Below are 27544 nucleotides of genomic sequence, written 5' to 3'. Positions count from 1 at the left end.
ATTTATTTTGCTCATGAAATGATACGGAAGCTTCAGAAGGGTACTTCCATTCTGAATAGTTCTGCCTGCAAGACGAGAAATCATAACTTTCGTCTGGCCAAAAAATTTTGTGTTTTCTTGCATCGCTCTGTAAATTTATGTCTGAATTTGTGTTAGCGTTGCTCACAAGACGCTAGAAATTTGTCGTGTTCTCTCGGAAACTTGACGATAATTCTCATGTTCCACGTCTCGTCTTGAATTAGAAAATGAACAACTCGCTTCGACTCAGCTTCCAGACAAAACAAGAACTGTAACGTCTCATGGGCAACACTACCTCTCATTCTTCCCTGCTACTTGTATATCATTGAACCAAAAAGTACCACCCGATTTCTATTCACTAGTATTGATGGACGGACTATTGTTTCGTGTCCTCTAACGAAGCAAAACTCTATGGGACGTGCATATACAGCTTAAGCATGAATCTGAAACACCTAGAAACTTACCCATGATTCTCGCGTTTACTTGAACATATAGCCACTAGACTTAGTGTACAATGCTATTCAATATACTCCCTCATGTGGTGCGGATTCCACGTTAATCAATAGGTGCACGACTCATATAGCCTTGCTGCTGAAAGAAACGTTAAACTCAAAATCAACTTAATATACTCTCTGCCGATTTCTACAGTGATGAAACGTGTCATCTCTTCTGTGGTTCAGAAAGAGTTATTTATGTAGTAGAGTAAAGTAACCACAGAGAATTTCTCGAGATTCATGCTGTGAGCTCAGGGGAAGAGCGCTTATCTTTGGTGTGTGGTGTCCCTGGTTCATTTCCAGGCCAAGCAAGTTTGTGGTGGACAACATCGTCGGGGCCAACTGAGAAAGAACATATTACTCTTTTCTAATAACGATTATCTGACGCCACATCCTGGAAATGTGAAACGCAATTAAATGGAAACGCGTTTAGATTAGAGCTCCTTCGTGGCTAAGCGGTTAGCGTACGCGCCTTTGGCGTGGGAGACCCGGGTTCGGTTCCCGGTGGAAGCTCATGTGGTTCGGATTCCACGTTAATCAGTAGGTCCACGTCTCATATAGCCTCGCTGCTGAACGGGACGATAAACTAAAACTCAACTCAAGCGTTTAGATTACTACTTTTGACTAAAAACTGTACTCTTAGAGATATTTAAAACCTCAAAATGACACCCGAATTCCTGGACATGCTTCTTCGTATCCGGTTCCACCACAACTTCGGAGACTGTTCTCAACGCAAAAATAGTCAAAGAAGTAAATATTTTGTGGTAAAGTAAATCGAAGGGAGCACATGTTTCAATGATGCATGGGAATTTGCGTCCCATATTTATTAAGATTCTGCCCACACATTGCAGGCGTCAGAGTATCGCTTGGCTATACGATAGTACATTTTATCCATCTATGAAAGGTAAAAGGTAATTGGAGTTTCAAAGAAACACAAATTTCACTGACTATTTAAACATATAATTAATCCAAGAAACAACAATACAACACATCAGTACGACTTAGTGTACATACATTTCATGACAAAGTTCAATGGTTGTGAACTCAAAGTCTCCAACCCCTGGGAGTTTTCACTTGACTAATGATACTGCGTCGCTGTGCACTCTTTATCTTCTTTGACTTCTGATCACACTTCAACATATGTGGTTCCTTCAAAGGTCTCAATGTATCCCCAATCATAGATGGCACTGAAATACAAGAAAAACAAATGTCAGAACATTCATCCATAAATTAACGAAAATAAGATCAATAATTATAGTAATGATCCAAAGATAATGCATCAAAAGATTGCGATCTTAGCCAATAATAAGCTTTGGGCCACAAAATGTTTGAACGGCTCCTAAATCGGGTTTTTGTATATATTACTGAATAAGCACATCATATCAAATTAAGTGGTAGCTTAGGTTCTCTTCCACTATATGTAGTTCTCCAGACATAAGGCCTATAAAAACATTTGACTGAAATATATTGAATCGTTTGAGCCAAAAATAATTAAAACACTCACTAGCAAATGTGAGTCGTTAGTATAAAGTGTACTGTCAAGAATATATACGCAATGACGTCATTATATAAAGGTAGATGGAGAAAGACGTTGAGAAGGAAAATAAATACTGACAAAATACTCACCATCAGCAGGTCGCTGTTTTGCTTGTAGCTGTTTGTTCCGGCATATAAAAGGCTTGAAAGAGTTCCTTATGAATGAGATGCCCGTCGAAATTGGGTTGGACCTTTGTTCCCTCTGTCTCCTTATCTCCCTTCTTACTCGTCTCTTCAACTGACGGTCAGAATGACACAGCATTGACCAATAGTGGCATACTAACGAGGCTGCCAGCAGCGAACGGTCATCCAGAAACCTGGAAAACAATAACGCCATTAAATTAAGAAAACGCAATCAAGAAAGCAACGAAAATACTTTATATAAAACATATAGCACGAATTATTTTATCGAGCAATCTACTAGCGTTGAATTTTGATCAAATCAAATTAGAACTGATGCTTTATTATTAAGAATAATAATAAAAGTTACATTCATTCAAAATTTGGAAGCAAACTTCGTATTACTTCAATTCACATCAATCTCAAATTAAAAATAACACACCTCTTATTGAAAGGAAATGACAATGCTTAGAACTTCAAACACTTAGATATGAAAATGTTAAGTTATTTGAGATCTAGATTACAAATTTGAAAATAAGGCGGAAACAAATATTTAAAGATCAAACAAGCGTTGCGTACTTACCTCAGTATCATGAGTGATAACTCAGGTGGAAGTCTTCTCAAGAAATCTATCCCATCAACAACGTAATCACTACCATGCCCAAAAGTGTGAAACAGAGTGTAAAAGTTATCCATCCTAAGTAATAAAGTGGATGATCTGTATGAAACTTACTAAAGACCACTAGAGAACTACACCAATCTGAGCTCCAAACAAATCTGATGATTAAGTGTTACGTGTGGTAATATATATAGGATAATGTCAATCGCTGATTGGTTCCCGGTCGCGAACCTTTCCCTTTTCGAAAACGAAACTTTTAATTGGGGACCAGGTGTACCTGCACGTGTGAAATTGAAAACTTTTAATTGGCTAGCGAGGTGGAACTTTCACTTTTCAACAAGAAAGTTTAACTATGAGCTGTGTAGATTTTGTTGTGAATTATGAAACCTTAATATTCTAACTAACTGATTATAAACCTTTATCAACTATTTTAGAAATAAGATCTTTCATTTTATTTAGATGTTAATCAATTGAAATTGAAATATGTTTACATTTAAGATGACATCCAACTTACATAGTTCTATACAATTGTACGTTTCATATTTTCTACTAGTAAATTTATTTTGCTCATGAAATGATACGGAAGCTTCAGAAGGGTACTTCCATTCTGAATAGTTCTGCCTACAAGACGAGAAATCATAACTTTCGTCTGGCCAAAAAATTTTGTGTTTTCTTGCATCGCTCTGTAAATTTACGTCTGAAATTGTGTTAGCGTTGCTCACAAGACGCTAGAAATTTGTCGTGTTCTCTCGGAAACTTGACGATAATTCTCATGTTCCACGTCTCGTCTTGAATTAGAAAATGCACAACTCGCTTCGACTCAGCTTCCAGACAAAACAAGAACTGTAACGTCTCATGGGCAACACTACCTCTCATTCTTCCCTGCTACTTGTATATCATTGAACCAAAAAGTACCACCCGATTTCTATTCACTAGTATTGATGGACGGAGTATTGTTTCTTGTCCTCTAACGAAGCTAGACTCTATGGGACGTGCATATACAGCTTAAGCATGAATCTGAAACACCTAGAAACTTACCCATGATTCTCGCGTTTACTTGAACATATAGCCACTAGACTTAGTGTACAATGCTATTCAATATACTCCCTCATGTGGTGCGGATTCCACGTTAATCAATAGGTGCACGACTCATATAGCCTTGCTGCTGAAAGAAACGTTAAACTCAAAATCAACTTAATATACTCTCTGCCGATTTCTACAGTGATGAAACGTGTCATCTCTTCTGTGGTTCAGAAAGAGTTATTTATGTAGTAGAGTAAAGTAACCATAGAGAATTTCTCGAGATTCATGCTGTGAGCTCAGGGGAAGAGCGCTTATCTTTGGTGTGTGGTGTCCCTGGTTCATTTCCAGGCCAAGCAAGTTTGTGGTGGACAACATCGTCGGGGCCAACTGAGAAAGAACATATTACTCTTTTCTAATAACGATTATCTGACGCCACATCCTGGAAATGTGAAACGCAATTAAATGGAAACGCGTTTAGATTAGAGCTCCTTCGTGGCTAAGCGGTTAGCGTACGCGCCTTTAGCGTGGGAGACCCGGGTTCAGTTCCCGGTGGAAGCTCATGTGGTTCGGATTCCACGTTAATCAGTAGGTCCACGTCTCATATAGCCTCGCTGCTGAACGGGACGTTAAACTAAAACTCAACTCAAGCGTTTAGATTACTACTTTTGACTAAAAACTGTACTCTTAGAGATATTTAAAACCTCAAAATGACACCCGAATTCCTGGACATGCTTCTTCGTATCCGGTTCCACCACAACTTCGGAGACTGTTCTCAACGCAAAAATAGTCAAAGAAGTAAATATTTTGTGGTAAAGTAAATCGAAGGGAGCACATGTTTCAATGATGCATGGGAATTAGCGTCCCATATTTATTAAGATTCTGCCCACACATTGCAGGCGTCAGAGTATCGCTTGGCTATACGATAGTACATTTTATCCATCTATGAAAGGTAAAAGGTAATTGGAGTTTCAAAGAAACACAAATTTCACTGACTATTTAAACATATAATTAATCCAAGAAACAACAATACAACACATCAGTACAACTTAGTGTACATACAATTCATGACAAAGTTCAATGGTTGTGAACTCAAAGTCTCCAACCCCTGGGAGTTTTCACTTGACTAATGATACTGCGTCGCTGTGCACTCTTTATCTTCTTTGACTTCTGATCACACTTCAACATATGTGGTTCCTTCAAAGGTCTCAATGTATCCCCAATCATAGATGGCACTGAAATACAAGAAAAACAAATGTCAGAACATTCATCCATAAATTAACGAAAATAAGAACAATAATTATAGTAATGATCCAAAGATAATGCATCAAAAGATTGCGACCTTAGCCAATAATAAGCTTTGGGCCACAAAATGTTTGAACGGCTCCTAAATCGGGTTTTTGTATATATTACTGAATAAGCACATCATATCAAATTAAGTGGTATCTTAGGTTCTCTTCCACTATATGTAGTTCTCCAGACATAAGGCCTATAAAAACATTTGACTGAAATATATTGAATCGTTTGAGCCAAAAATAATTAAAACACTTACTAGCAAATGTGAGTCGTTAGTATAAAGTGTACTGTCAAGAATATATACGCAATGACGTCATTATATAAAGGTAGATGGAGAAAGACGTTGAGAAGGAAAATAAATACTGACAAAATACTCACCATCAGCAGGTCGCTTTTTTGCTTGTAGCTGTTTGTTCCGGCATATAAAAGGCTTGAAAGAGTTCCTTATGAATGAGATGCCCGTCGAAATTGGGTTGGACCTTTGTTCCCTCTGTCTCCTTATCTCCCTTCTTACTCGTCTCTTCAACTGACGATCAGAATGACACAGCATTGACCAATAGTGGCATACTAACGAGGCTGCCAGCAGCGAACGGTCATCCAGAAACCTGGAAAACAATAACGCCATTAAATTAACAAAACGCAATCAAGAAAGCAAACAAAATACTTTATATAAAACATATAGCACGAATTATTTTATCGAGAAATCTACTAGCTTTGAATTTTGATCAAATCAAATTAGAACTGATGCTTTATTACTAAGAATAATAATAAAAGTTACATTCATTCAAAATTTGGAAGCAAACTTCGTATTACTTCAATTCACATCAATCTCAAATTAAAAGTAACACACCTCTTATTGAAAGGAAATGACAATGCTTAGAACTTCAAACACTTAGATATGAAAATGTTAAGTTATTTGAGATCTAGATTACAAATTTGAAAATAAGGCGGAAACAAATATTTAAAGATCAAACAAACGTTGCGTACTTACCTCAGTATCATGAGTGATAACTCAGGTGGAAGTCTTCTCAAGAAATCTATCCCATCATCAGCGTAATCACTACCATGCCCAAAAGTGTGAAACAGAGTGTAAAAGTTGTCCATCCTAAGTAATAAAGTGGATGATCTGTATGAAACTTACTAAAGACCACTAGAGAACTACACCAATCTGAGCTCCAAACAAATCTGATGATTAAGTGTTACGTGTGGTAATATATATAGGATAATGTCAATCGCTGATTGGTTCCCGGTCGCGAACCTTTCCCTTTTCGAAAACGAAACTTTTAATTGGGGACCAGGTGTACCTGCACGTGTGAAATTGAAAACTTTTAATTGGCTAGCGAAGTGGAACTTTCACTTTTCAACAAGAAAGTTTAATTATGAGCTGGTGTAGATTTTGTTGTGAATTATGAAACCTTAATATTCTAACTAACTGATTATAAACCTTTATCAACTATTTTAGAAATAAGATCTTTCATTTTATTTAGATGTTAATCAATTGAAATTGAAATATGTTTACATTTAAGATGACATCCAACTTACATAGTTCTATACAATTGTACGTTTCATATTTTCTACTAGTAAATTTATTTTGCTCATGAAATGATACGGAAGCTTCAGAAGGGTACTTCCATTCTGAATAGTTCTGCCTGCAAGACGAGAAATCATAACTTTCGTCTGGCCAAAAAATTTTGTGTTTTCTTGCATCGCTCTGTAAATTTATGTCTGAATTTGTGTTAGCGTTGCTCACAAGACGCTAGAAATTTGTCGTGTTCTCTCGGAAACTTGACGATAATTCTCATGTTCCACGTCTCGTCTTGAATTAGAAAATGAACAACTCGCTTCGACTCAGCTTCCAGACAAAACAAGAACTGTAACGTCTCATGGGCAACACTACCTCTCATTCTTCCCTGCTACTTGTATATCATTGAACCAAAAAGTACCACCCGATTTCTATTCACTAGTATTGATGGACGGACTATTGTTTCGTGTCCTCTAACGAAGCAAAACTCTATGGGACGTGCATATACAGCTTAAGCATGAATCTGAAACACCTAGAAACTTACCCATGATTCTCGCGTTTACTTGAACATATAGCCACTAGACTTAGTGTACAATGCTATTCAATATACTCCCTCATGTGGTGCGGATTCCACGTTAATCAATAGGTGCACGACTCATATAGCCTTGCTGCTGAAAGAAACGTTAAACTCAAAATCAACTTAATATACTCTCTGCCGATTTCTACAGTGATGAAACGTGTCATCTCTTCTGTGGTTCAGAAAGAGTTATTTATGTAGTAGAGTAAAGTAACCACAGAGAATTTCTCGAGATTCATGCTGTGAGCTCAGGGGAAGAGCGCTTATCTTTGGTGTGTGGTGTCCCTGGTTCATTTCCAGGCCAAGCAAGTTTGTGGTGGACAACATCGTCGGGGCCAACTGAGAAAGAACATATTACTCTTTTCTAATAACGATTATCTGACGCCACATCCTGGAAATGTGAAACGCAATTAAATGGAAACGCGTTTAGATTAGAGCTCCTTCGTGGCTAAGCGGTTAGCGTACGCGCCTTTGGCGTGGGAGACCCGGGTTCGGTTCCCGGTGGAAGCTCATGTGGTTCGGATTCCACGTTAATCAGTAGGTCCACGTCTCATATAGCCTCGCTGCTGAACGGGACGTTAAACTAAAACTCAACTCAAGCGTTTAGATTACTACTTTTGACTAAAAACTGTACTCTTAGAGATATTTAAAACCTCAAAATGACACCCGAATTCCTGGACATGCTTCTTCGTATCCGGTTCCACCACAACTTCGGAGACTGTTCTCAACGCAAAAATAGTCAAAGAAGTAAATATTTTGTGGTAAAGTAAATCGAAGGGAGCACATGTTTCAATGATGCATGGGAATTACCGTCCCATATTTATTAAGATTCTGCCCACACACTGCAGGCGTCAGAGTATCGCTTGGCTATACGATAGTACATTTTATCCATCTATGAAAGGTAAAAGGTAATTGGAGTTTCAAAGAAACACAAATTTCACTGACTATTTAAACATATAATTAATCCAAGAAACAACAATACAACACATCAGTACAACTTAGTGTACATACAATTCATGACAAAGTTCAATGGTTGTGAACTCAAAGTCTCCAACCCCTGGGAGTTTTCACTTGACTAATGATACTGCGTCGCTGTGCACTCTTTATCTTCTTTGACTTCTGATCACACTTCAACATATGTGGTTCCTTCAAAGGTCTCAATGTATCCCCAATCATAGATGGCACTGAAATACAAGAAAAACAAATGTCAGAACATTCATCCATAAATTAACGAAAATAAGAACAATAATTATAGTAATGATCCAAAGATAATGCATCAAAAGATTGCGACCTTAGCCAATAATAAGCTTTGGGCCACAAAATGTTTGAACGGCTCCTAAATCGGGTTTTTGTATATATTACTGAATAAGCACATCATATCAAATTAAGTGGTATCTTAGGTTCTCTTCCACTATATGTAGTTCTCCAGACATAAGGCCTATAAAAACATTTGACTGAAATATATTGAATCGTTTGAGCCAAAAATAATTAAAACACTCACTAGCAAATGTGAGTCGTTAGTATAAAGTGTACTGTCAAGAATATATACGCAATGACGTCATTATATAAAGGTAGATGGAGAAAGACGTTGAGAAGGAAAATAAATACTGACAAAATACTCACCATCAGCAGGTCGCTGTTTTGCTTGTAGCTGTTTGTTCCGGCATATAAAAGGCTTGAAAGAGTTCCTTATGAATGAGATGCCCGTCGAAATTGGGTTGGACCTTTGTTCCCTCTGTCTCCTTATCTCCCTTCTTACTCGTCTCTTCAACTGACGGTCAGAATGACACAGCATTGACCAATAGTGGCATACTAACGAGGCTGCCAGCAGCGAACGGTCATCCAGAAACCTGGAAAACAATAACGCCATTAAATTAAGAAAACGCAATCAAGAAAGCAACGAAAATACTTTATATAAAACATATAGCACGAATTATTTTATCGAGCAATCTACTAGCGTTGAATTTTGATCAAATCAAATTAGAACTGATGCTTTATTATTAAGAATAATAATAAAAGTTACATTCATTCAAAATTTGGAAGCAAACTTCGTATTACTTCAATTCACATCAATCTCAAATTAAAAATAACACACCTCTTATTGAAAGGAAATGACAATGCTTAGAACTTCAAACACTTAGATACGAAAATGTTAAGTTATTTGAGATCTAGATTACAAATTTGAAAATAAGGCGGAAACAAATATTTAAAGATCAAACAAGCGTTGCGTACTTACCTCAGTATCATGAGTGATAACTCAGGTGGAAGTCTTCTCAAGAAATCTATCCCATCAACAGCGTAATCACTACCATGCCCAAAAGTGTGAAACAGAGTGTAAAAGTTATCCATCCTAAGTAATAAAGTGGATGATCTGTATGAAACTTACTAAAGACCACTAGAGAACTACACCAATCTGAGCTCCAAACAAATCTGATGATTAAGTGTTACGTGTGGTAATATATATAGGATAATGTCAATCGCTGATTGGTTCCCGGTCGCGAACCTTTCCCTTTTCGAAAACGAAACTTTTAATTGGGGACCAGGTGTACCTGCACGTGTGAAATTGAAAACTTTTAATTGGCTAGCGAGGCGGAACTTTCACTTTTCAACAAGAAAGTTTAACTATGAGCTGTGTAGATTTTGTTGTGAATTATGAAACCTTAATATTCTAACTAACTGATTATAAACCTTTATCAACTATTTTAGAAATAAGATCTTTCATTTTATTTAGATGTTAATCAATTGAAATTGAAATATGTTTACATTTAAGATGACATCCAACTTACATAGTTCTATACAATTGTACGTTTCATATTTTCTACTAGTAAATTTATTTTGCTCATGAAATGATACGGAAGCTTCAGAAGGGTACTTCCATTCTGAATAGTTCTGCCTACAAGACGAGAAATCATAACTTTCGTCTGGCCAAAAAATTTTGTGTTTTCTTGCATCGCTCTGTAAATTTACGTCTGAAATTGTGTTAGCGTTGCTCACAAGACGCTAGAAATTTGTCGTGTTCTCTCGGAAACTTGACGATAATTCTCATGTTCCACGTCTCGTCTTGAATTAGAAAATGCACAACTCGCTTCGACTCAGCTTCCAGACAAAACAAGAACTGTAACGTCTCATGGGCAACACTACCTCTCATTCTTCCCTGCTACTTGTATATCATTGAACCAAAAAGTACCACCCGATTTCTATTCACTAGTATTGATGGACGGACTATTGTTTCGTGTCCTCTAACGAAGCAAAACTCTATGGGACGTGCATATACAGCTTAAGCATGAATCTGAAACACCTAGAAACTTACCCATGATTCTCGCGTTTACTTGAACATATAGCCACTAGACTTAGTGTACAATGCTATTCAATATACTCCCTCATGTGGTGCGGATTCCACGTTAATCAATAGGTGCACGACTCATATAGCCTTGCTGCTGAAAGAAACGTTAAACTCAAAATCAACTTAATATACTCTCTGCCGATTTCTACAGTGATGAAACGTGTCATCTCTTCTGTGGTTCAGAAAGAGTTATTTATGTAGTAGAGTAAAGTAACCACAGAGAATTTCTCGAGATTCATGCTGTGAGCTCAGGGGAAGAGCGCTTATCTTTGGTGTGTGGTGTCCCTGGTTCATTTCCAGGCCAAGCAAGTTTGTGGTGGACAACATCGTCGGGGCCAACTGAGAAAGAACATATTGCTCTTTTCTAATAACGATTATCTGACGCCACATCCTGGAAATGTGAAACGCAATTAAATGGAAACGCGTTTAGATTAGAGCTCCTTCGTGGCTAAGCGGTTAGCGTACGCGCCTTTGGCGTGGGAGACCCGGGTTCGGTTCCCGGTGGAAGCTCATGTGGTTCGGATTCCATGTTAATCAGTAGGTCCACGTCTCATATAGCCTCGCTGCTGAACGGGACGTTAAACTAAAACTCAACTCAAGCGTTTAGATTACTACTTTTGACTAAAAACTGTACTCCTAGAGATATTTAAAACCTCAAAATGACACCCAAATTCCTGGACATGCTTCTTTGTATCCGGTTCCACCACAACTTCGGAGACTGTTCTCAACGCAAAAATAGTCAAAGAAGTAAATATTTTGTGGTAAAGTAAATCGAAGGGAGCACATGTTTCAATGATGCATGGGAATTAGCGTCCCATATTTATTAAGATTCTGCCCACACATTGCAGGCGTCAGAGTATCGCTTGGCTATACGATAGTACATTTTATCCATCTATGAAAGGTAAAAGGTAATTGGAGTTTCAAAGAAACACAAATTTCACTGACTATTTAAACATATAATTAATCCAAGAAACAACAATACAACACATCAGTACAACTTAGTGTACATACAATTCATGACAAAGTTCAATGGTTGTGAACTCAAAGTCTCCAACCCCTGGGAGTTTTCACTTGACTAATGATACTGCGTCGCTGTGCACTCTTTATCTTCTTTGACTTCTGATCACACTTCAACATATGTGGTTCCTTCAAAGGTCTCAATGTATCCCCAATCATAGATGGCACTGAAATACAAGAAAAACAAATGTCAGAACATTCATCCATAAATTAACGAAAATAAGAACAATAATTATAGTAATGATCCAAAGATAATGCATCAAAAGATTGCGATCTTAGCCAATAATAAGCTTTGGGCCACAAAATGTTTGAACGGCTCCTAAATCGGGTTTTTGTATATATTACTGAATAAGCACATCATATCAAATTAAGTGGTAGCTTAGGTTCTCTTCCACTATATGCAGTTCTCCAGACATAAGGCCTATAAAAACATTTGACTGAAATATATTGAATCGTTTGAGCCAAAAATAATTAAAACACTTACTAGCAAATGTGAGTCGTTAGTATAAAGTGTACTGTCAAGAATATATACGCAATGACGTCATTATATAAAGGTAGATGGAGAAAGACGTTGAGAAGGAAAATAAATACTGACAAAATACTCACCATCAGCAGGTCGCTTTTTTGCTTGTAGCTGTTTGTTCCGGCATATAAAAGGCTTGAAAGAGTTCCTTATGAATGAGATGCCCGTCGAAATTGGGTTGGACCTTTGTTCCCTCTGTCTCCTTATCTCCCTTCTTACTCGTCTCTTCAACTGACGATCAGAATGACACAGCATTGACCAATAGTGGCATACTAACGAGGCTGCCAGCAGCGAACGGTCATCCAGAAACCTGGAAAACAATAACGCCATTAAATTAAGAAAACGCAATCAAGAAAGCAACGAAAATACTTTATATAAAATATATAGCACGAATTATTTTATCGAGAAATCTACTAGCGTTGAATTTTGATCAAATCAAATTAGAACTGATGCTTTATTACTAAGAATAATAATTAAAGTTACATTCATTCAAAATTTGGAAGCAAACTTCGTATTACTTCAATTCACATCAATCTCAAATTAAAAATAACACACCTCTTATTGAAAGGAAATGACAATGCTTAGAACTTCAAACACTTAGATATGAAAATGTTAAGTTATTTGAGATCTAGATTACAAATTTGAAAATAAGGCGGAAACAAATATTTAAAGATCAAACAAACGTTGCGTACTTACCTCAGTATCATGAGTGATAACTCAGGTGGAAGTCTTCTCAAGAAATCTATCCCATCATCAGCGTAATCACTACCATGCCCAAAAGTGTGAAACAGAGTGTAAAAGTTGTCCATCCTAAGTAATAAAGTGGATGATCTGTATGAAACTTACTAAAGACCACTAGAGAACTACACCAATCTGAGCTCCAAACAAATCTGATGATTAAGTGTTACGTGTGGTAATATATATAGGATAATGTCAATCGCTGATTGGTTCCCGGTCGCGAACCTTTCCCTTTTCGAAAACGAAACTTTTAATTGGGGACCAGGTGTACCTGCACGTGTGAAATTGAAAACTTTTAATTGGCTAGCGAAGTGGAACTTTCACTTTTCAACAAGAAAGTTTAATTATGAGCTGGTGTAGATTTTGTTGTGAATTATGAAACCTTAATATTCTAACTAACTGATTATAAACCTTTATCAACTATTTTAGAAATAAGATCTTTCATTTTATTTAGATGTTAATCAATTGAAATTGAAATATGTTTACATTTAAGATGACATCCAACTTACATAGTTCTATACAATTGTACGTTTCATATTTTCTACTAGTAAATTTATTTTGCTCATGAAATGATACGGAAGCTTCAGAAGGGTACTTCCATTCTGAATAGTTCTGCCTGCAAGACGAGAAATCATAACTTTCGTCTGGCCAAAAAATTTTGTGTTTTCTTGCATCGCTCTGTAAATTTATGTCTGAATTTGTGTTAGCGTTGGTCACAAGACGCTAGAAATTTGTCGTGTTCTCTCGGAAACTTGACGATAATTCTCATGTTCCACGTCTCGTCTTGAATTAGAAAATGCACAACTCGCTTCGACTCAGCTTCCAGACAAAACAAGAACTGTAACGTCTCATGGGCAACACTACCTCTCATTCTTCCCTGCTACTTGTATATCATTGAACCAAAAAGTACCACCCGATTTCTATTCACTAGTATTGATGGACGGACTATTGTTTCGTGTCCTCTAACGCAGCAAAACTCTATGGGACGTGCATATACAGCTTAAGCATGAATCTGAAGCATGAAATATTTTGTGGTAAAGTAAATCGAAGGGAGCACATGTTTCAATGATGCATGGGAATTAGCGTCCCATATTTATTAAGATTCTGCCCACACATTGCAGGCGTCAGAGTATCGCTTGGCTATACGATAGTACATTTTATCCATCTATGAAAGGTAAAAGGTAATTGGAGTTTCAAAGAAACACAAATTTCACTGACTATTTAAACATATAATTAATCCAAGAAACAACAATACAACACATCAGTACAACTTAGTGTACATACAATTCATGACAAAGTTCAATGGTTGTGAACTCAAAGTCTCCAACCCCTGGGAGTTTTCACTTGACTAATGATACTGCGTCGCTGTGCACTCTTTATCTTCTTTGACTTCTGATCACACTTCAACATATGTGGTTCCTTCAAAGGTCTCAATGTATCCCCAATCATAGATGGCACTGAAATACAAGAAAAACAAATGTCAGAACATTCATCCATAAATTAACGAAAATAAGAACAATAATTATAGTAATGATCCAAAGATAATGCATCAAAAGATTGCGATCTTAGCCAATAATAAGCTTTGGGCCACAAAATGTTTGAACGGCTCCTAAATCGGGTTTTTGTATATATTACTGAATAAGCACATCATATCAAATTAAGTGGTAGCTTAGGTTCTCTTCCACTATATGTAGTTCTCCAGACATAAGGCCTATAAAAACATTTGACTGAAATATATTGAATCGTTTGAGCCAAAAATAATTAAAACACTCACTAGCAAATGTGAGTCGTTAGTATAAAGTGTACTGTCAAGAATATATACGCAATGACGTCATTATATAAAGGTAGATGGAGAAAGACGTTGAGAAGGAAAATAAATACTGACAAAATACTCACCATCAGCAGGTCGCTTTTTTGCTTGTAGCTGTTTGTTCCGGCATATAAAAGGCTTGAAAGAGTTCCTTATGAATGAGATGCCCGTCGAAATTGGGTTGGACCTTTGTTCCCTCTGTCTCTTTATCTCCCTTCTTACTCGTCTCTTCAACTGACGATCAGAATGACACAGCATTGACCAATAGTGGCATACTAACGAGGCTGCCAGCAGCGAACGGTCATCCAGAAACCTGGAAAACAATAACGCCATTAAATTAAGAAAACGCAATCAAGAAAGCAAACAAAATACTTTATATAAAACATATAGCACGAATTATTTTATCGAGAAATCTACTAGCGTTGAATTTTGATCAAATCAAATTAGAACTGATGCTTTATTATTAAGAATAATAATAAAAGTTACATTCATTCAAAATTTGGAAGCAAACTTCGTATTACTTCAATTCACATCAATCTCAAATTAAAAATAACACACCTCTTATTGAAAGGAAATGACAATGCTTAGAACTTCAAACACTTAGATATGAAAATGTTAAGTTATTTGAGATCTAGATTACAAATTTGAAAATAAGGCGGAAACAAATATTTAAAGATCAAACAAACGTTGCGTACTTACCTCAGTATCATGAGTGATAACTCAGGTGGAAGTCTTCTCAAGAAATCTATCCCATCAACAGCGTAATCACTACCATGCCCAAAAGTGTGAAACAGAGTGTAAAAGTTGTCCATCCTAAGTAATAAAGTGGATGATCTGTATGAAACTTACTAAAGACCACTAGAGAACTACACCAATCTGAGCTCCAAACAATTCTGATGATTAAGTGTTACGTGTGGTAATATATATAGGATAATGTCAATCGCTGATTGGTTCCCGGTCGCGAACCTTTCCCTTTTCGAAAACGAAACTTTTAATTGGGGACCAGGTGTACCTGCACGTGTGAAATTGAAAACTTTTAATTGGTTAGCGAAGTGGAACTTCCACTTTTCAACAAGAAAGTTTAATTATGAGCTGGTGTAGATTTTGTTGTGAATTATGAAACCTTAATATTCTAACTAACTGATTATAAACCTTTATCAACTATTTTAGAAATAAGATCTTTCATTCTATTTAGATGTTAATAAATTGAAATTGAAATATGTTTACATTTAAGATGACATCCAACTTACATAGTTCTATACAATTGTACGTTTCATATTTTCTACTAGTAAATTTATTTTGCTCATGAAATGATACGGAAGCTTCAGAAGGGTACTTCCATTCTGAATAGTTCTGCCTACAAGACGAGAAATCATAACTTTCGTCTGGCCAAAAAATTTTGTGTTTTCTTGCATCGCTCTGTAAATTTACGTCTGAATTTGTGTTAGCGTTGCTCACAAGACGCTAGAAATTTGTCGTGTTCTCTCGGAAACTTGACGATAACTCTCATGTTCCACGTCTCGTCTTGAATTAGAAAATGCACAACTCGCTTCGACTCAGCTTCCAGACAAAACAAGAACTGTAACGTCTCATGGGCAACACTACCTCTCATTCTTCCCTGCTACTTGTATATCATTGAACCAAAAAGTACCACCCGATTTCTATTCACTAGTATTGATGGACGGACTATTGTTTCGTGTCCTCTAACGAAGATAGACTCTATGGGACGTGCATATACAGCTTAACCATGAATCTGAAACACCTAGAAACTTACCCATGATTCTCGCGTTTACTTGAACATATAGCCACTAGACTTAGTGTACAGTGCTATTCAATATACTCCCTCATGTGGTGCGGATTCCACGTTAATCAATAGGTGCACGACTCATATAGCCTTGCTGCTGAAAGAAACGTTAAACTCAAAATCAACTTAATATACTCTCTGCCGATTTCTACAGTGATGAAACGTGTCATCTCTTCTGTGGTTCAGAAAGAGTTATTTATGTAGTAGAGTAAAGTAACCATAGAGAATTTCTCGAGATTCATGCTGTGAGCTCAGGGGAAGAGCGCTTATCTTTGGTGTGTGGTGTCCCTGGTTCATTTCCAGGCCAAGCAAGTTTGTGGTGGACAACATCGTCGGGGCCAACTGAGAAAGAACATATTACTCTTTTCTAATAACGATTATCTGACGCCACATCCTGGAAATGTGAAACGCAATTAAATGGAAACGCGTTTAGATTAGAGCTCCTTCGTGGCTAAGCGGTTAGCGTACGCGCCTTTGGCGTGGGAGACCCGGGTTTGGTTCCCGGTGGAAGCTCATGTTGTTCGGATTCCACGTTAATCAGTAGGTCCACGTCTCATATAGCCTCGCTGCTGAACGGGACGTTAAACTAAAACTCAACTCAAGCGTTTAGATTACTACTTTTGACTAAAAACTGTACTCTTAGAGATATTTAAAACCTCAAAATGACACCCAAATTCCTGGACATGCTTCTTCGTATCCGGTTCCACCACAACTTCGGAGACTGTTCTCAACGCAAAAATAGTCAAAGAAGTAAATATTTTGTGGTAAAGTAAATCGAAGGGAGCACATGTTTCAATGATGCATGGGAATTACCGTCCCATATTTATTAAGATTCTGCCCACACATTGCAGGCGTCAGAGTATCGCTTGGCTATACGATAGTACATTTTATCCATCTATGAAAGGTAAAAGGTAATTGGAGTTTCAAAGAAACACAAATTTCACTGACTATTTAAACATATAATTAATCCAAGAAACAACAATACAACACATCAGTACAACTTAGTGTACATACAATTCATGACAAAGTTCAATGGTTGTGAACTCAAAGTCTCCAACCCCTGGGAGTTTTCACTTGACTAATGATACTGCGTCGCTGTGCACTCTTTATCTTCTTTGACTTCTGATCACACTTCAACATATGTGGTTCCTTCAAAGGTCTCAATGTATCCCCAATCATAGATGGCACTGAAATACAAGAAAAACAAATGTCAGAACATTCATCCATAAATTAACGAAAATAAGAACAATAATTATAGTAATGATCCAAAGATAATGCATCAAAAGATTGCGATCTTAGCCAATAATAAGCTTTGGGCCACAAAATGTTTGAACGGCTCCTAAATCGGGTTTTTTATATATTACTGAATAAGCGCATCATATCAAATTAAGTGGTAGCTTAGGTTCTCTTCCACTATATGTAGTTCTCCAGACATAAGGCCTATAAAAACATTTGACTGAAATATATTGAATCGTTTGAGCCAAAAATAATTAAAACACTCACTAGCAAATGTGAGTCGTTAGTATAAAGTGTACTGTCAAGAATATATACGCAATGACGTCATTATATAAAGGTAGATGGAGAAAGACGTTGAGAAGGAAAATAAATACTGACAAAATACTCACCATCAGCAGGTCGCTTTTTTGCTTGTAGCTGTTTGTTCCGGCATATAAAAGGCTTGAAAGAGTTCCTTATGAATGAGATGCCGGTCGAAATTGGGTTGGACCTTTGTTCCCTCTGTCTCCTTATCTCCCTTCTTACTCGTCTCTTCAACTGACGATCAGAATGACACAGCATTGACCAATAGTGGCATACTAACGAGGCTGCCAGCAGCGAACGGTCATCCAGAAACCTGGAAAACAATAACGCCATTAAATTAAGAAAACGCAATCAAGAAAGCAACGAAAATACTTTATATAAAACATATAGCACGAATTATTTTATCGAGAAATCTACTAGCGTTGAATTTTGATCAAATCATATTAGAACTGATGCTTTATTATTAAGAATAATAATAAAAGTTACATTCATTCAAAATTTGGAAGCAAACTTCGTATTACTTCAATTCACATCAATCTCAAATTAAAAATAACACACCTCTTATTGAAAGGAAATGACAATGCTTAGAACTTCAAACACTTAGATATGAAAATGTTAAGTTATTTGAGATCTAGATTACAAATTTGAAAATAAGGCGGAATCAAATATTTAAAGATCAAACAAACGTTGCGTACTTACCTCAGTATCATGAGTGATAACTCAGGTGGAAGTCTTCTCAAGAAATCTATCCCATCAACAGCGTAATCACTACCATGCCCAAAAGTGTGAAACAGAGTGTAAAAGTTGTCCATCCTAAGTAATAAAGTGGATGATCTGTATGAAACTTACTAAAGACCACTAGAGAACTACACCAATCTGAGCTCCAAACAAATCTGATGATTAAGTGTTACGTGTGGTAATATATATAGGATAATGTCAATCGCTGATTGGTTCCCGGTCGCGAACCTTTCCCTTTTCGAAAACGAAACTTTTAATTGGGGACCAGGTGTACCTGCACGTGTGAAATTGCAAACTTTTAATTGGCTAGCGAAGTGGAACTTTCACTTTTCAACAAGAAAGTTTAATTATGAGCTGGTGTAGATTTTGTTGTGAATTATGAAACCTTAATATTCTAACTAACTGATTATAAACCTTTATCAACTATTTTAGAAATAAGATCTTTCATTTTATTTAGATGTTAATCAATTGAAATTGAAATATGTTTACATTTAAGATGACATCCAACTTACATAGTTCTATACAATTGTACGTTTCATATTTTCTACTAGTAAATTTATTTTGCTCATGAAATGATACGGAAGCTTCAGAAGGGTACTTCCATTCTGAATAGTTCTGCCTGCAAGACGAGAAATCATAACTTTCGTCTGGCCAAAAAAAAATGTGTTTTCTTGCATCGCTCTGTAAATTTATGTCTGAATTTGTGTTAGCGTTGCTCACAAGACGCTAGAAATTTGTCGTGTTCTCTCGGAAACTTGACTATAATTCTCATGTTCCACGTCTCGTCTTGAATTAGAAAATGCACAACTCGCTTCGACTCAGCTTCCAGACAAAACAAGAACTGTAACGTCTCATGGGCAACACTACCTCTCATTCTTCCCTGCTACTTGTATATCATTGAACCAAAAAAAAAATGAAAAATAAAATGAAATCTTTAAGTTTTACGTCCCACGGTTATGCCGGTTAGGCTAAAGGAGACGGTGATGATGAGTAATGAATGAAATGGTGGAATGAAGAAAGTGGGAGGAAACGGGAGAACCCCGAGAAAACCCACGCACACGGTGTTTGTCCACCACAAAGTTCACTTGGCGGGGGCTGGGATCGAACCAGGGACCCCAAGCACCAGAGGTGAACGCTCTACCACTTTTTTTTTTTTTTTTAAGAAAATTTATTGTAACTCAAGAATCAATTACATGGAAGTGGTTAGACTTTTGGCACAAAGAAAGGAAGTTACTAGAACAATGAGTTGGCTATAAAATTTGCAAATAGCTTATTACGTACATCCTTTGCTAATTTGGAGTATTCTTTTTGTAAATACTGTACATAGAAGGCTCCCCCTGCTTCTAAGTTGGAATTAAAAATATATTTGACGGTCGTTCCTATATACCAATTGACACTATGTTGTTTACTAACGGGATAAAAACGATAATCAGGTCTTAAAACTATGCTAATATTTATATTGCGTTCCGAACTACGAGTAAGAATGGCTAAAAAGTGACGTAACTGAGACCAGATTTTTGTGGATTCCAGACATGTCGTGATTCTATGAATCAACGTATCTATATTGTTACATCTATTGCAAAGAGCATCAGGACTAAAACCATATTTGTTTCTCTTTTCTTTAGTATCAATAACATTATGGACAATCATAAACCAGATAGATTTGCTGGCAACACACAAGGTCAGGTCATTGATATTGGCCCAAATATTGGACCAATTACACAAGTACTCATCTAACACAATTTTAGGTGGGACATATAATCTAGTCATTTTAAAAACATACAGCTGTTTACTACTTAAAGTTTTAAAATCAAAAAGCTGCGACAGATATATATAATCACACAAAACAGTTTCCAAGTACTTACAGCTTTGAGGGAGGTCAGCCATACACAGGGGTAGACTCCTCTCTGTTCGTTCTAATACGTAAGTGAGCAGTTGTTGTGTTACACTATTCGCTTCGTCTGTGTACAAGGTCATTGAGCGAGTAACATACAAACTTACAGCTTTTTCTTGCACATTGAACAGACCGATGCCACCTTGTGAATGTAAACAACACATTACATCATATTTAACACGAAAGACCTGATGTTTCCATAGAAACCAACCACATAAACTTTGAATTTGTTTTCCTATGAGTTGAGGCATAGGTAATACATTTGCCAAATACCAGATTTTGCTTAAGAGATAAACATTTATAAATTTAGCTCTAGAATATAAACATAGATTTCTGGATTGATTTACATAACCTGAATGACGCAGTGTGTTTACAATATTCGTATAGTTATGATCAATAGTGTGCATTATGTTTGAATAAAAGGTAATTCCTAAAATTTTGATACTGTCGGCCTGAGGGACGGTATCTATATCATTAAAATCAATACTATTGTTTATGTTTAACATATGCGATTTACAAACATTTAATCTAGCCCCAGATGCTACCTCATATTCACGAACACATTCCATCATGAGAGAATAATCTAGTTTTGAAGAGACAAAAACTGTTACATCATCTGCATAACTAGCCACTTTTATAGCAGGGGTAATAATATTTAGACCAGTTAGGCGGTCATTCATAGCATATAACAGGGGAGCAAGGCTAATAGCAAAACTCAACATTGAAAGGGGATCACCTTGTCTTATTGAACGTTTGATGGGAATGTTGTTGGATAGGTGACCGTTAACATTTAACTTCGTATGAGCATCTTTATAAAAATATTTCATCCATGTAACAAATTGTTCATTAAAACCGAATTTTCTGAAAACAGACCATAAGTACGAGTGTTCAATATTATCAAAGGCGTTTTTAAAATCTAAATTTATCAGAGCCGCTTTAAGAGCGCAATCATTACAAATAGTAATACTATCTCGAATAGTTAATAAAAGGTGATAGATGGTTTTCTGTTTAACAGCCACATATTGCAAATTTTGTAATAACTTATCCATGTAGTCCTGTAATCTGTTTTTAATACATCTACTAAAAATTTTGATATCTGTATTAAGAAGGGATATAGGTCTATAATGGCTAACATTAGATGGTTGAACAGTTTTAGGGATAAAGACCGTGACGGCTGGATTAGGGCGCTTGATAGTCTCTGAAGCAAAGAACCATTCATTTACAATCAATGTTAGTGTATCGCCCATTATATCCCAAAATTTAACATATAAACGGCCAGAGATAGAGTCGGGCCCAGGAGATTTTCCTTTTTTTGCAGCATTTACAGCTCTTTGTACTTCCTTTTTAGTAAACGGAGCACATAAAATTTGATTGTCTTCATCCTTTAGCACTACAGGCACACTGTCAAGTAATTTATTTTCGCAGCCGGTAGCAGCAGCGACCCCAAATAACTGGTAGTAATAATCATACAGGGTGTTACGAATATTGTCCTGAGTAGTTTGAATGGAGCCTTGAGCATCTGTGAGTGACGTGATAAGTTTCCTCCGTCCACGTTTGGCTTCTGTTAACACATGTGTAAGAGAGCATTGTTCTTCTTCCGGAAATCCTGGAACTTTACTACGTAACCTAATCCCTTCCATTTTCTGTTTATGGAATTGTAATAATTTGGCTTTGTATTTACGTACAGAGATAAGGGCCGAGCGATTTGTCATCGCTTCAGTTTGTGCCTCTAATAGACATTTATAATAGAAATTATAAAGTTTTCGCTTATCAGCATAAATTTCAGAGGAATACCACCTACAAAAGCTTCGGATTTTGTCCTTACAGTATTGATTCCACCACTCAATATATGTTTTAAACCACTTCTTTTGTTTAAGCCAATAAGCCCACTTTTTAGAAAAGAGCTGACAAAATGACTCATCATTGAGCAGACTTTCATTCATGTGATAATATCCCCGTCCCCGAGCAATCTTCTGGTCATTAATTTTAATTTCCATTATTAAACAGAGATGATCAGTGAAACACGTGGGATATCGGTATACAGAAACAACCTTGGATTTGAAGTTATCAGTTACATAAATCCTGTCTATCCTTGAGCTCGAAGTTTTTGTAATAAATGTGTCCCCCCTTAAATCTGGGTGTTTGAAGTCCCACACATCTACCAAAGACAAATTCTTTACCAATTCATTTAAGGTAGGGCAATAATGGTAAGTTGGTTCTGTTGTGTGAGTTATACTTGAATTATGATCTCCGCCAAAGATAACATTATTTGGGCCACTAAAAAACGGCGCTACCTCATTTGCATAAAAATTATTCCGTTCTTTTCTATTATGGCTTCCACTGGGCGCATAAACATTGATTAGAGTTATATCATTAACCTGACCTTTGATAATTCGACCATTAGGATGTAATTCTACATTTGTAAGCGGGATGCCTTCTTTAACCAAAATTGCAGTACCAAGGCTATTATATGTACAATTATTATATATATTATATGATGGATGTACGTTTACAATCTTTGGACCAACTTCTTGGAGAAAAGCTACATCTATTTCAGATTTAAGTAGAAAGTCATTGAGAGCTTCAAGTTTGACTGGCGATTGTATTCCGTTGATATTTATAGTTGCTAGTTTTAAGATAGTACACATAAATATTGTTATAGGAAGTTGTCTAATGTTAGCAATACACTTCATAATACCACACCACTATTTGGCTGCAAGCACTGTGTTTCTGAATGTTTAGGTAGGAGTAGAAACTGTTGGTGACTCACCTGAAGAAGGAACTGCGGTATCAGGTAGATATTCCGTACTCACTAATTTAGCTACAGACGACCGGGTGATCCTAGGTGATACTTCTAAGGGTCCTTGATCCGTCTTCTTAGGTTGTTTTACTTGAGCTGTAGCCGTTCCTGCTTTCTTCCGTTTCTTGTCTTGGGAGGCTTCCTGGGAATTCCGGGCATCAGATCCTTTTTTCCCACTAGGACAACTCACAGGGGGGAAAGGATGATCTTTTTCCTTGGACTGAACTGGACAAATGGGACTTACAGAGGAAACTTCCGATACACTATAGATGCACTCGAGCTTCTGATCACCATCAACAACACTAGTGGAGGAGGAATCACTGTCTATCAAAAGCGTCTTTCTATCTTGTTCAGTGACAACTTGATGTTCCCGTGGAAAATCTGACTCAGCCAGTGAAGAAGTACCATGTAAAGCTGGAGGGGCTGCAGATGAGGTCCTGTCCTGACTATCACTAATATCCTTGGGAGAGACGTTTTCCTTAATTGCTCCGGAATATGGTCGGCTAGGAACACTGTCTTTTGGCACTATCGGAGTAGTGTTTAGAGAACGGCCCTGTATCACAGGGGTAGTAAGCTCAGTCATTAACTTTGGAAAGTCAACATCTGACGTTAAAGTAGGCAAATTAGCAGGTTTAACCACATTAATTTCTTGGGTTGGCGAAACCCGAGAGCGTTCCTTATCACTTTCAGTATGTTCCATGGTTGTTGTTGAAACAAAGGCCCGTTTTTGACGCTGAAAACATTGATCTTGTAAATGATCTCTAGATTGGCAGTAATAACAAGTACGGTCCTGACCGAAATAAGTTACTAGGAACTTCTGGTTACGAATATCCAGGAAGGACGGTATAGGTTTAAACAAATACATAGTCACGATCTTTCGTCCAGATCTAACTTTATAAATATGAGTATCGTCATAAATTTCGTCTTTTATACTTTTACATTCTCCATAGATAGACAAGGCACGCGTGACATCAGTATCACTATATTCCGTGGGAATAGCATGTATTCGCACATAGGTTAAAGGTCGATCAGCTAATTCTAAAGTCACGGGGTATGTTCCACTATCATCTTGAAATTTAACACTATCACCATGATCTCTTAATAATTTGTCACACAACAAGTCAGACAATAACTTAATATACACACATTTACGATAAATATCCAACTCAATACTCAGTATTTGTTCTTCCTTTAACTTAAACGTAGTTTGAATAAACTCATGGATTTTTATTGTGGACGGACGGTTAGGAATCGCACGAAATCCTAATTTTAATGTATTGACACGTTTGATAGACATTTTATAATTCTAAATAAACTCACTAGTCACCACTAAACTGAAGTATATTGTAATCAAGTCAGCGTAAATTCCAAGCAAACACAAAGTACACTGGGCGCATTCAATGCCTCTCGCACGATACGACACTGGACGGACGACCAGCGAAAGACGTGTTACCTCTTGGGCAGCTAACACGCGAGTCTACCACCACTGAGCCACCGCGGCCCCCTTGAACCAAAAAGTACCACCCGATTTCTATTCACTAGTATTGATGGACGGACTATTGTTTCGTGTCCTCTAACGAAAGCAAAACTCTATGGGACGTGCATATACAGCTTAAGCATGAATCTGAAACACCTAGAAACTTACCCATGATTCTCGCGTTTACTTGAACATATAGCCACTAGACTTAGTGTACAATGCTATTCAATATACTCCCTCATGTGGTGCGGATTCCACGTTAATCAATAGGTGCACGACTCATATAGCCTTGCTGCTGAAAGAAACGTTAAACTCAAAATCAACTTAATATACTCTCTGCCGATTTCTATAGTGATGAAACGTGTAACCTCTTCTGTGGTTCAGAAAGAGTTATTTATGTAGTAGAGTAAAGTAACGATAGAGAATTTCTCGAGATTCATGCTGTGAGCTCAGGTGAAGAGCGCTTATCCTTGGTGTGTGGTGTCCCTGGTTCATTTCCAGGCCAAGCAAGTTTGTGGTGGACAACATCGTCGGGGCCAACTGAGAAAGAACATATTACTCTTCTCTAATAACGATTATCTGACGCCACATCCTAGAAATGCGAAACGCAATTAAATGGAAACGCGTTTAGATTAGAGCTGCTTCGTGGCTAAGCGGTTAGCGTACGCGCCTTTGGCGTGGGAGACCCGGGTTCGGTTCCCGGTGGGAGCTCATGTGGTTCGGATTCCACGTTAATCAGTAGGTCCACGTTCTCATATAGCCTCGCTGCTGAACGGGACGTTAAACTAAAACTCAACTCAAGCGTTTAGATTACTACTTTTGACTAAAAACTGTACTCCTAGAGATATTTAAAACCTCAAAATGACACCCGAATTCCTGGACATGCTTCTTCGTATCCGGTTCCACCACAACTTCGGAGACTGTTCTCAACGCAAAAATAGTCAAAGAAGTAAATATTTTGTGGTAAAGTAAATCGAAGGGAGCACATGTTTCAATGATGCATGGGAATTACCGTCCCATATTTATTAAGACTCTGCCCACACATTGCAGGCGTCAGAGTATCGCTTGGCTATACGATAGTACATTTTATCCATCTATGAAAGGTAAAAGGTAATTGGAGTTTCAAAGAAACACAAATTTCACTGACTATTTAAACATATAATTAATCCAAGAAACAACAATACAACACATCAGTACAACTTAGTGTACATACAATTCATGACAAAGTTCAATGGTTGTGAACTCAAAGTCTCCAACCCCTGGGAGTTTTCACTTGACTAATGATACTGCGTCGCTGTGCACTCTTTATCTTCTTTGACTTCTGATCACACTTCAACATATGTGGTTCCTTCAAAGGTCTCAATGCATCCCCAATCATAGATGGCACTGAAATACAAGAAAAACAAATGTCAGAACATTCATCCATAAATTAACGAAAATAAGAACAATAATTATAGTAATGATCCAAAGATAATGCATCAAAAGATTGCGATCTTAGCCAATAATTAGCTTTGGGCCACAAAATGTTTGAACGGCTCCTAAATCGGGTTTTTATATATATTACTGAATAAGCACATCATATCAAATTAAGTGGTAGCTTAGGTTCTCTTCCACTATATGGTGTTCTCCAGACATAAGGCCTATAAAAACATTTGACTGAAATATATTGAATCGTTTGAGCCAAAAATAATTAAAACACTCACTAGCAAATGTGAGTCGTTAGTATAAAGTGTACTGTCAAGAATATATACGCAATGACGTCATTATATAAAGGTAGATGGAGAAAGACGTTGAGAAGGAAAATAAATACTGACAAAATACTCACCATCAGCAGGTCGCTTTTTTGCTTGTAGCTGTTTGTTCCGGCATATAAAAGGCTTGAAAGAGTTCCTTATGAATGAGATGCCCGTCGAAATTGGGTTGGACCTTTGTTCCCTCTGTCTCCTTATCTCCCTTCTTACTCGTCTCTTCAACTGACGATCAGAATGACACAGCATTGACCAATAGTGGCATACTAACGAGGCTGCCAGCAGCGAACGGTCATCCAGAAACCTGGAAAACAATAACGCCATTAAATTAAGAAAACGCAATCAAGAAAGCAAACAAAATACTTTATATAAAACATATAGCACGAATTATTTTATCGAGAAATCTACTAGCGTTGAATTTTGATCAAATCAAATTAGAACTGATGCTTTATTATTAAGAATAATAATAAAAGTTACATTCATTCAAAATTTGGAAGCAAACTTCGTATTACTTCAATTCACATCAATCTCAAATTAAAAATAACACACCTCTTATTGAAAGGAAATGACAATGCTTAGAACTTCAAACACTTAGATATGAAAATGTTAAGTTATTTGAGATCTAGATTACAAATTTGAAAATAAGGCGGAAACAAATATTTAAAGATCAAACAAACGTTGCGTACTTACCTCAGTATCATGAGTGATAACTCAGGTGGAAGTCTTCTCAAGAAATCTATCCCATCAACAGCATAATCACTACCATGCCCAAAAGTGTGAAACAGAGTGTAAAAGTTGTCCATCCTAAGTAATAAAGTGGATGATCTGTATGAAACTTAATAAAGACCACTAGAGAACTACACCAATCTGAGCTCCAAACAAATCTGATGATTAAGTGTTACGTGTGGTAA

The 27544-nt window shown here is 37.0% G+C and overlaps 2 protein-coding genes across 2 annotated transcripts; both read right to left on the bottom strand.

Moving 5' to 3' along the window:
* Nucleotides 1-1459: 1459 nt before the first annotated feature.
* LOC145687677 (uncharacterized) lies at nt 1460-2927 on the bottom strand. The gene is made up of 3 exons (XM_081761133.1): nt 2752-2927; nt 2139-2365; nt 1460-1699 (listed from the first exon to the last, which is right to left on the bottom strand). Exons 1-3 carry the CDS (start codon nt 2862-2864, stop codon nt 1557-1559), a joined length of 483 nt encoding a protein of 160 aa, XP_081617259.1. The 5' UTR covers nt 2865-2927; the 3' UTR covers nt 1460-1556.
* Nucleotides 2928-8241: 5314 nt separating this feature from the next.
* On the bottom strand, nt 8242-9489 carry LOC145687676 (uncharacterized). The gene is made up of 3 exons (XM_081761132.1): nt 9439-9489; nt 8826-9052; nt 8242-8386 (listed from the first exon to the last, which is right to left on the bottom strand). Exons 1-3 carry the CDS (start codon nt 9447-9449, stop codon nt 8244-8246), a joined length of 381 nt encoding a protein of 126 aa, XP_081617258.1. The 5' UTR covers nt 9450-9489; the 3' UTR covers nt 8242-8243.
* Between the last annotated feature and the right edge of the window lie 18055 nt (nt 9490-27544).

The sequence above is a fragment of the Thermobia domestica genome, chromosome 6 (assembly GCF_964235325.1).
Source record: "Thermobia domestica chromosome 6, izTheDome1.hap1.1, whole genome shotgun sequence".
In the NCBI taxonomy this organism is placed as follows: domain Eukaryota; kingdom Metazoa; phylum Arthropoda; class Insecta; order Zygentoma; family Lepismatidae; genus Thermobia; species Thermobia domestica.
The sequence above is the reverse complement of the archived record's forward strand: the minus strand, read 5'-3'. Positions and strand labels throughout refer to the sequence as shown.

What these genes read in the sequence shown, in the direction of transcription:
- LOC145687677 (XM_081761133.1), bottom strand. Translation starts at nt 2,864, where the DNA reads ATGGATAACTTTTACACTCTGTTTCACACTTTTGGGCATGGTAGTGAT. An exon ending in TTATCACTCATGATACTGAG is followed by an intron (nt 2,366 to 2,751) that starts GTAAGTACGCAA and finishes ATTGTTTTCCAG; the next exon opens with GTTTCTGGATGACCGTTCGC. An exon ending in AAAACAGCGACCTGCTGATG is followed by an intron (nt 1,700 to 2,138) that starts GTGAGTATTTTG and finishes CTTGTATTTCAG; the next exon opens with TGCCATCTATGATTGGGGAT.
- LOC145687676 (XM_081761132.1), bottom strand. An exon ending in AAAACAGCGACCTGCTGATG is followed by an intron (nt 8,387 to 8,825) that starts GTGAGTATTTTG and finishes CTTGTATTTCAG; the next exon opens with TGCCATCTATGATTGGGGAT.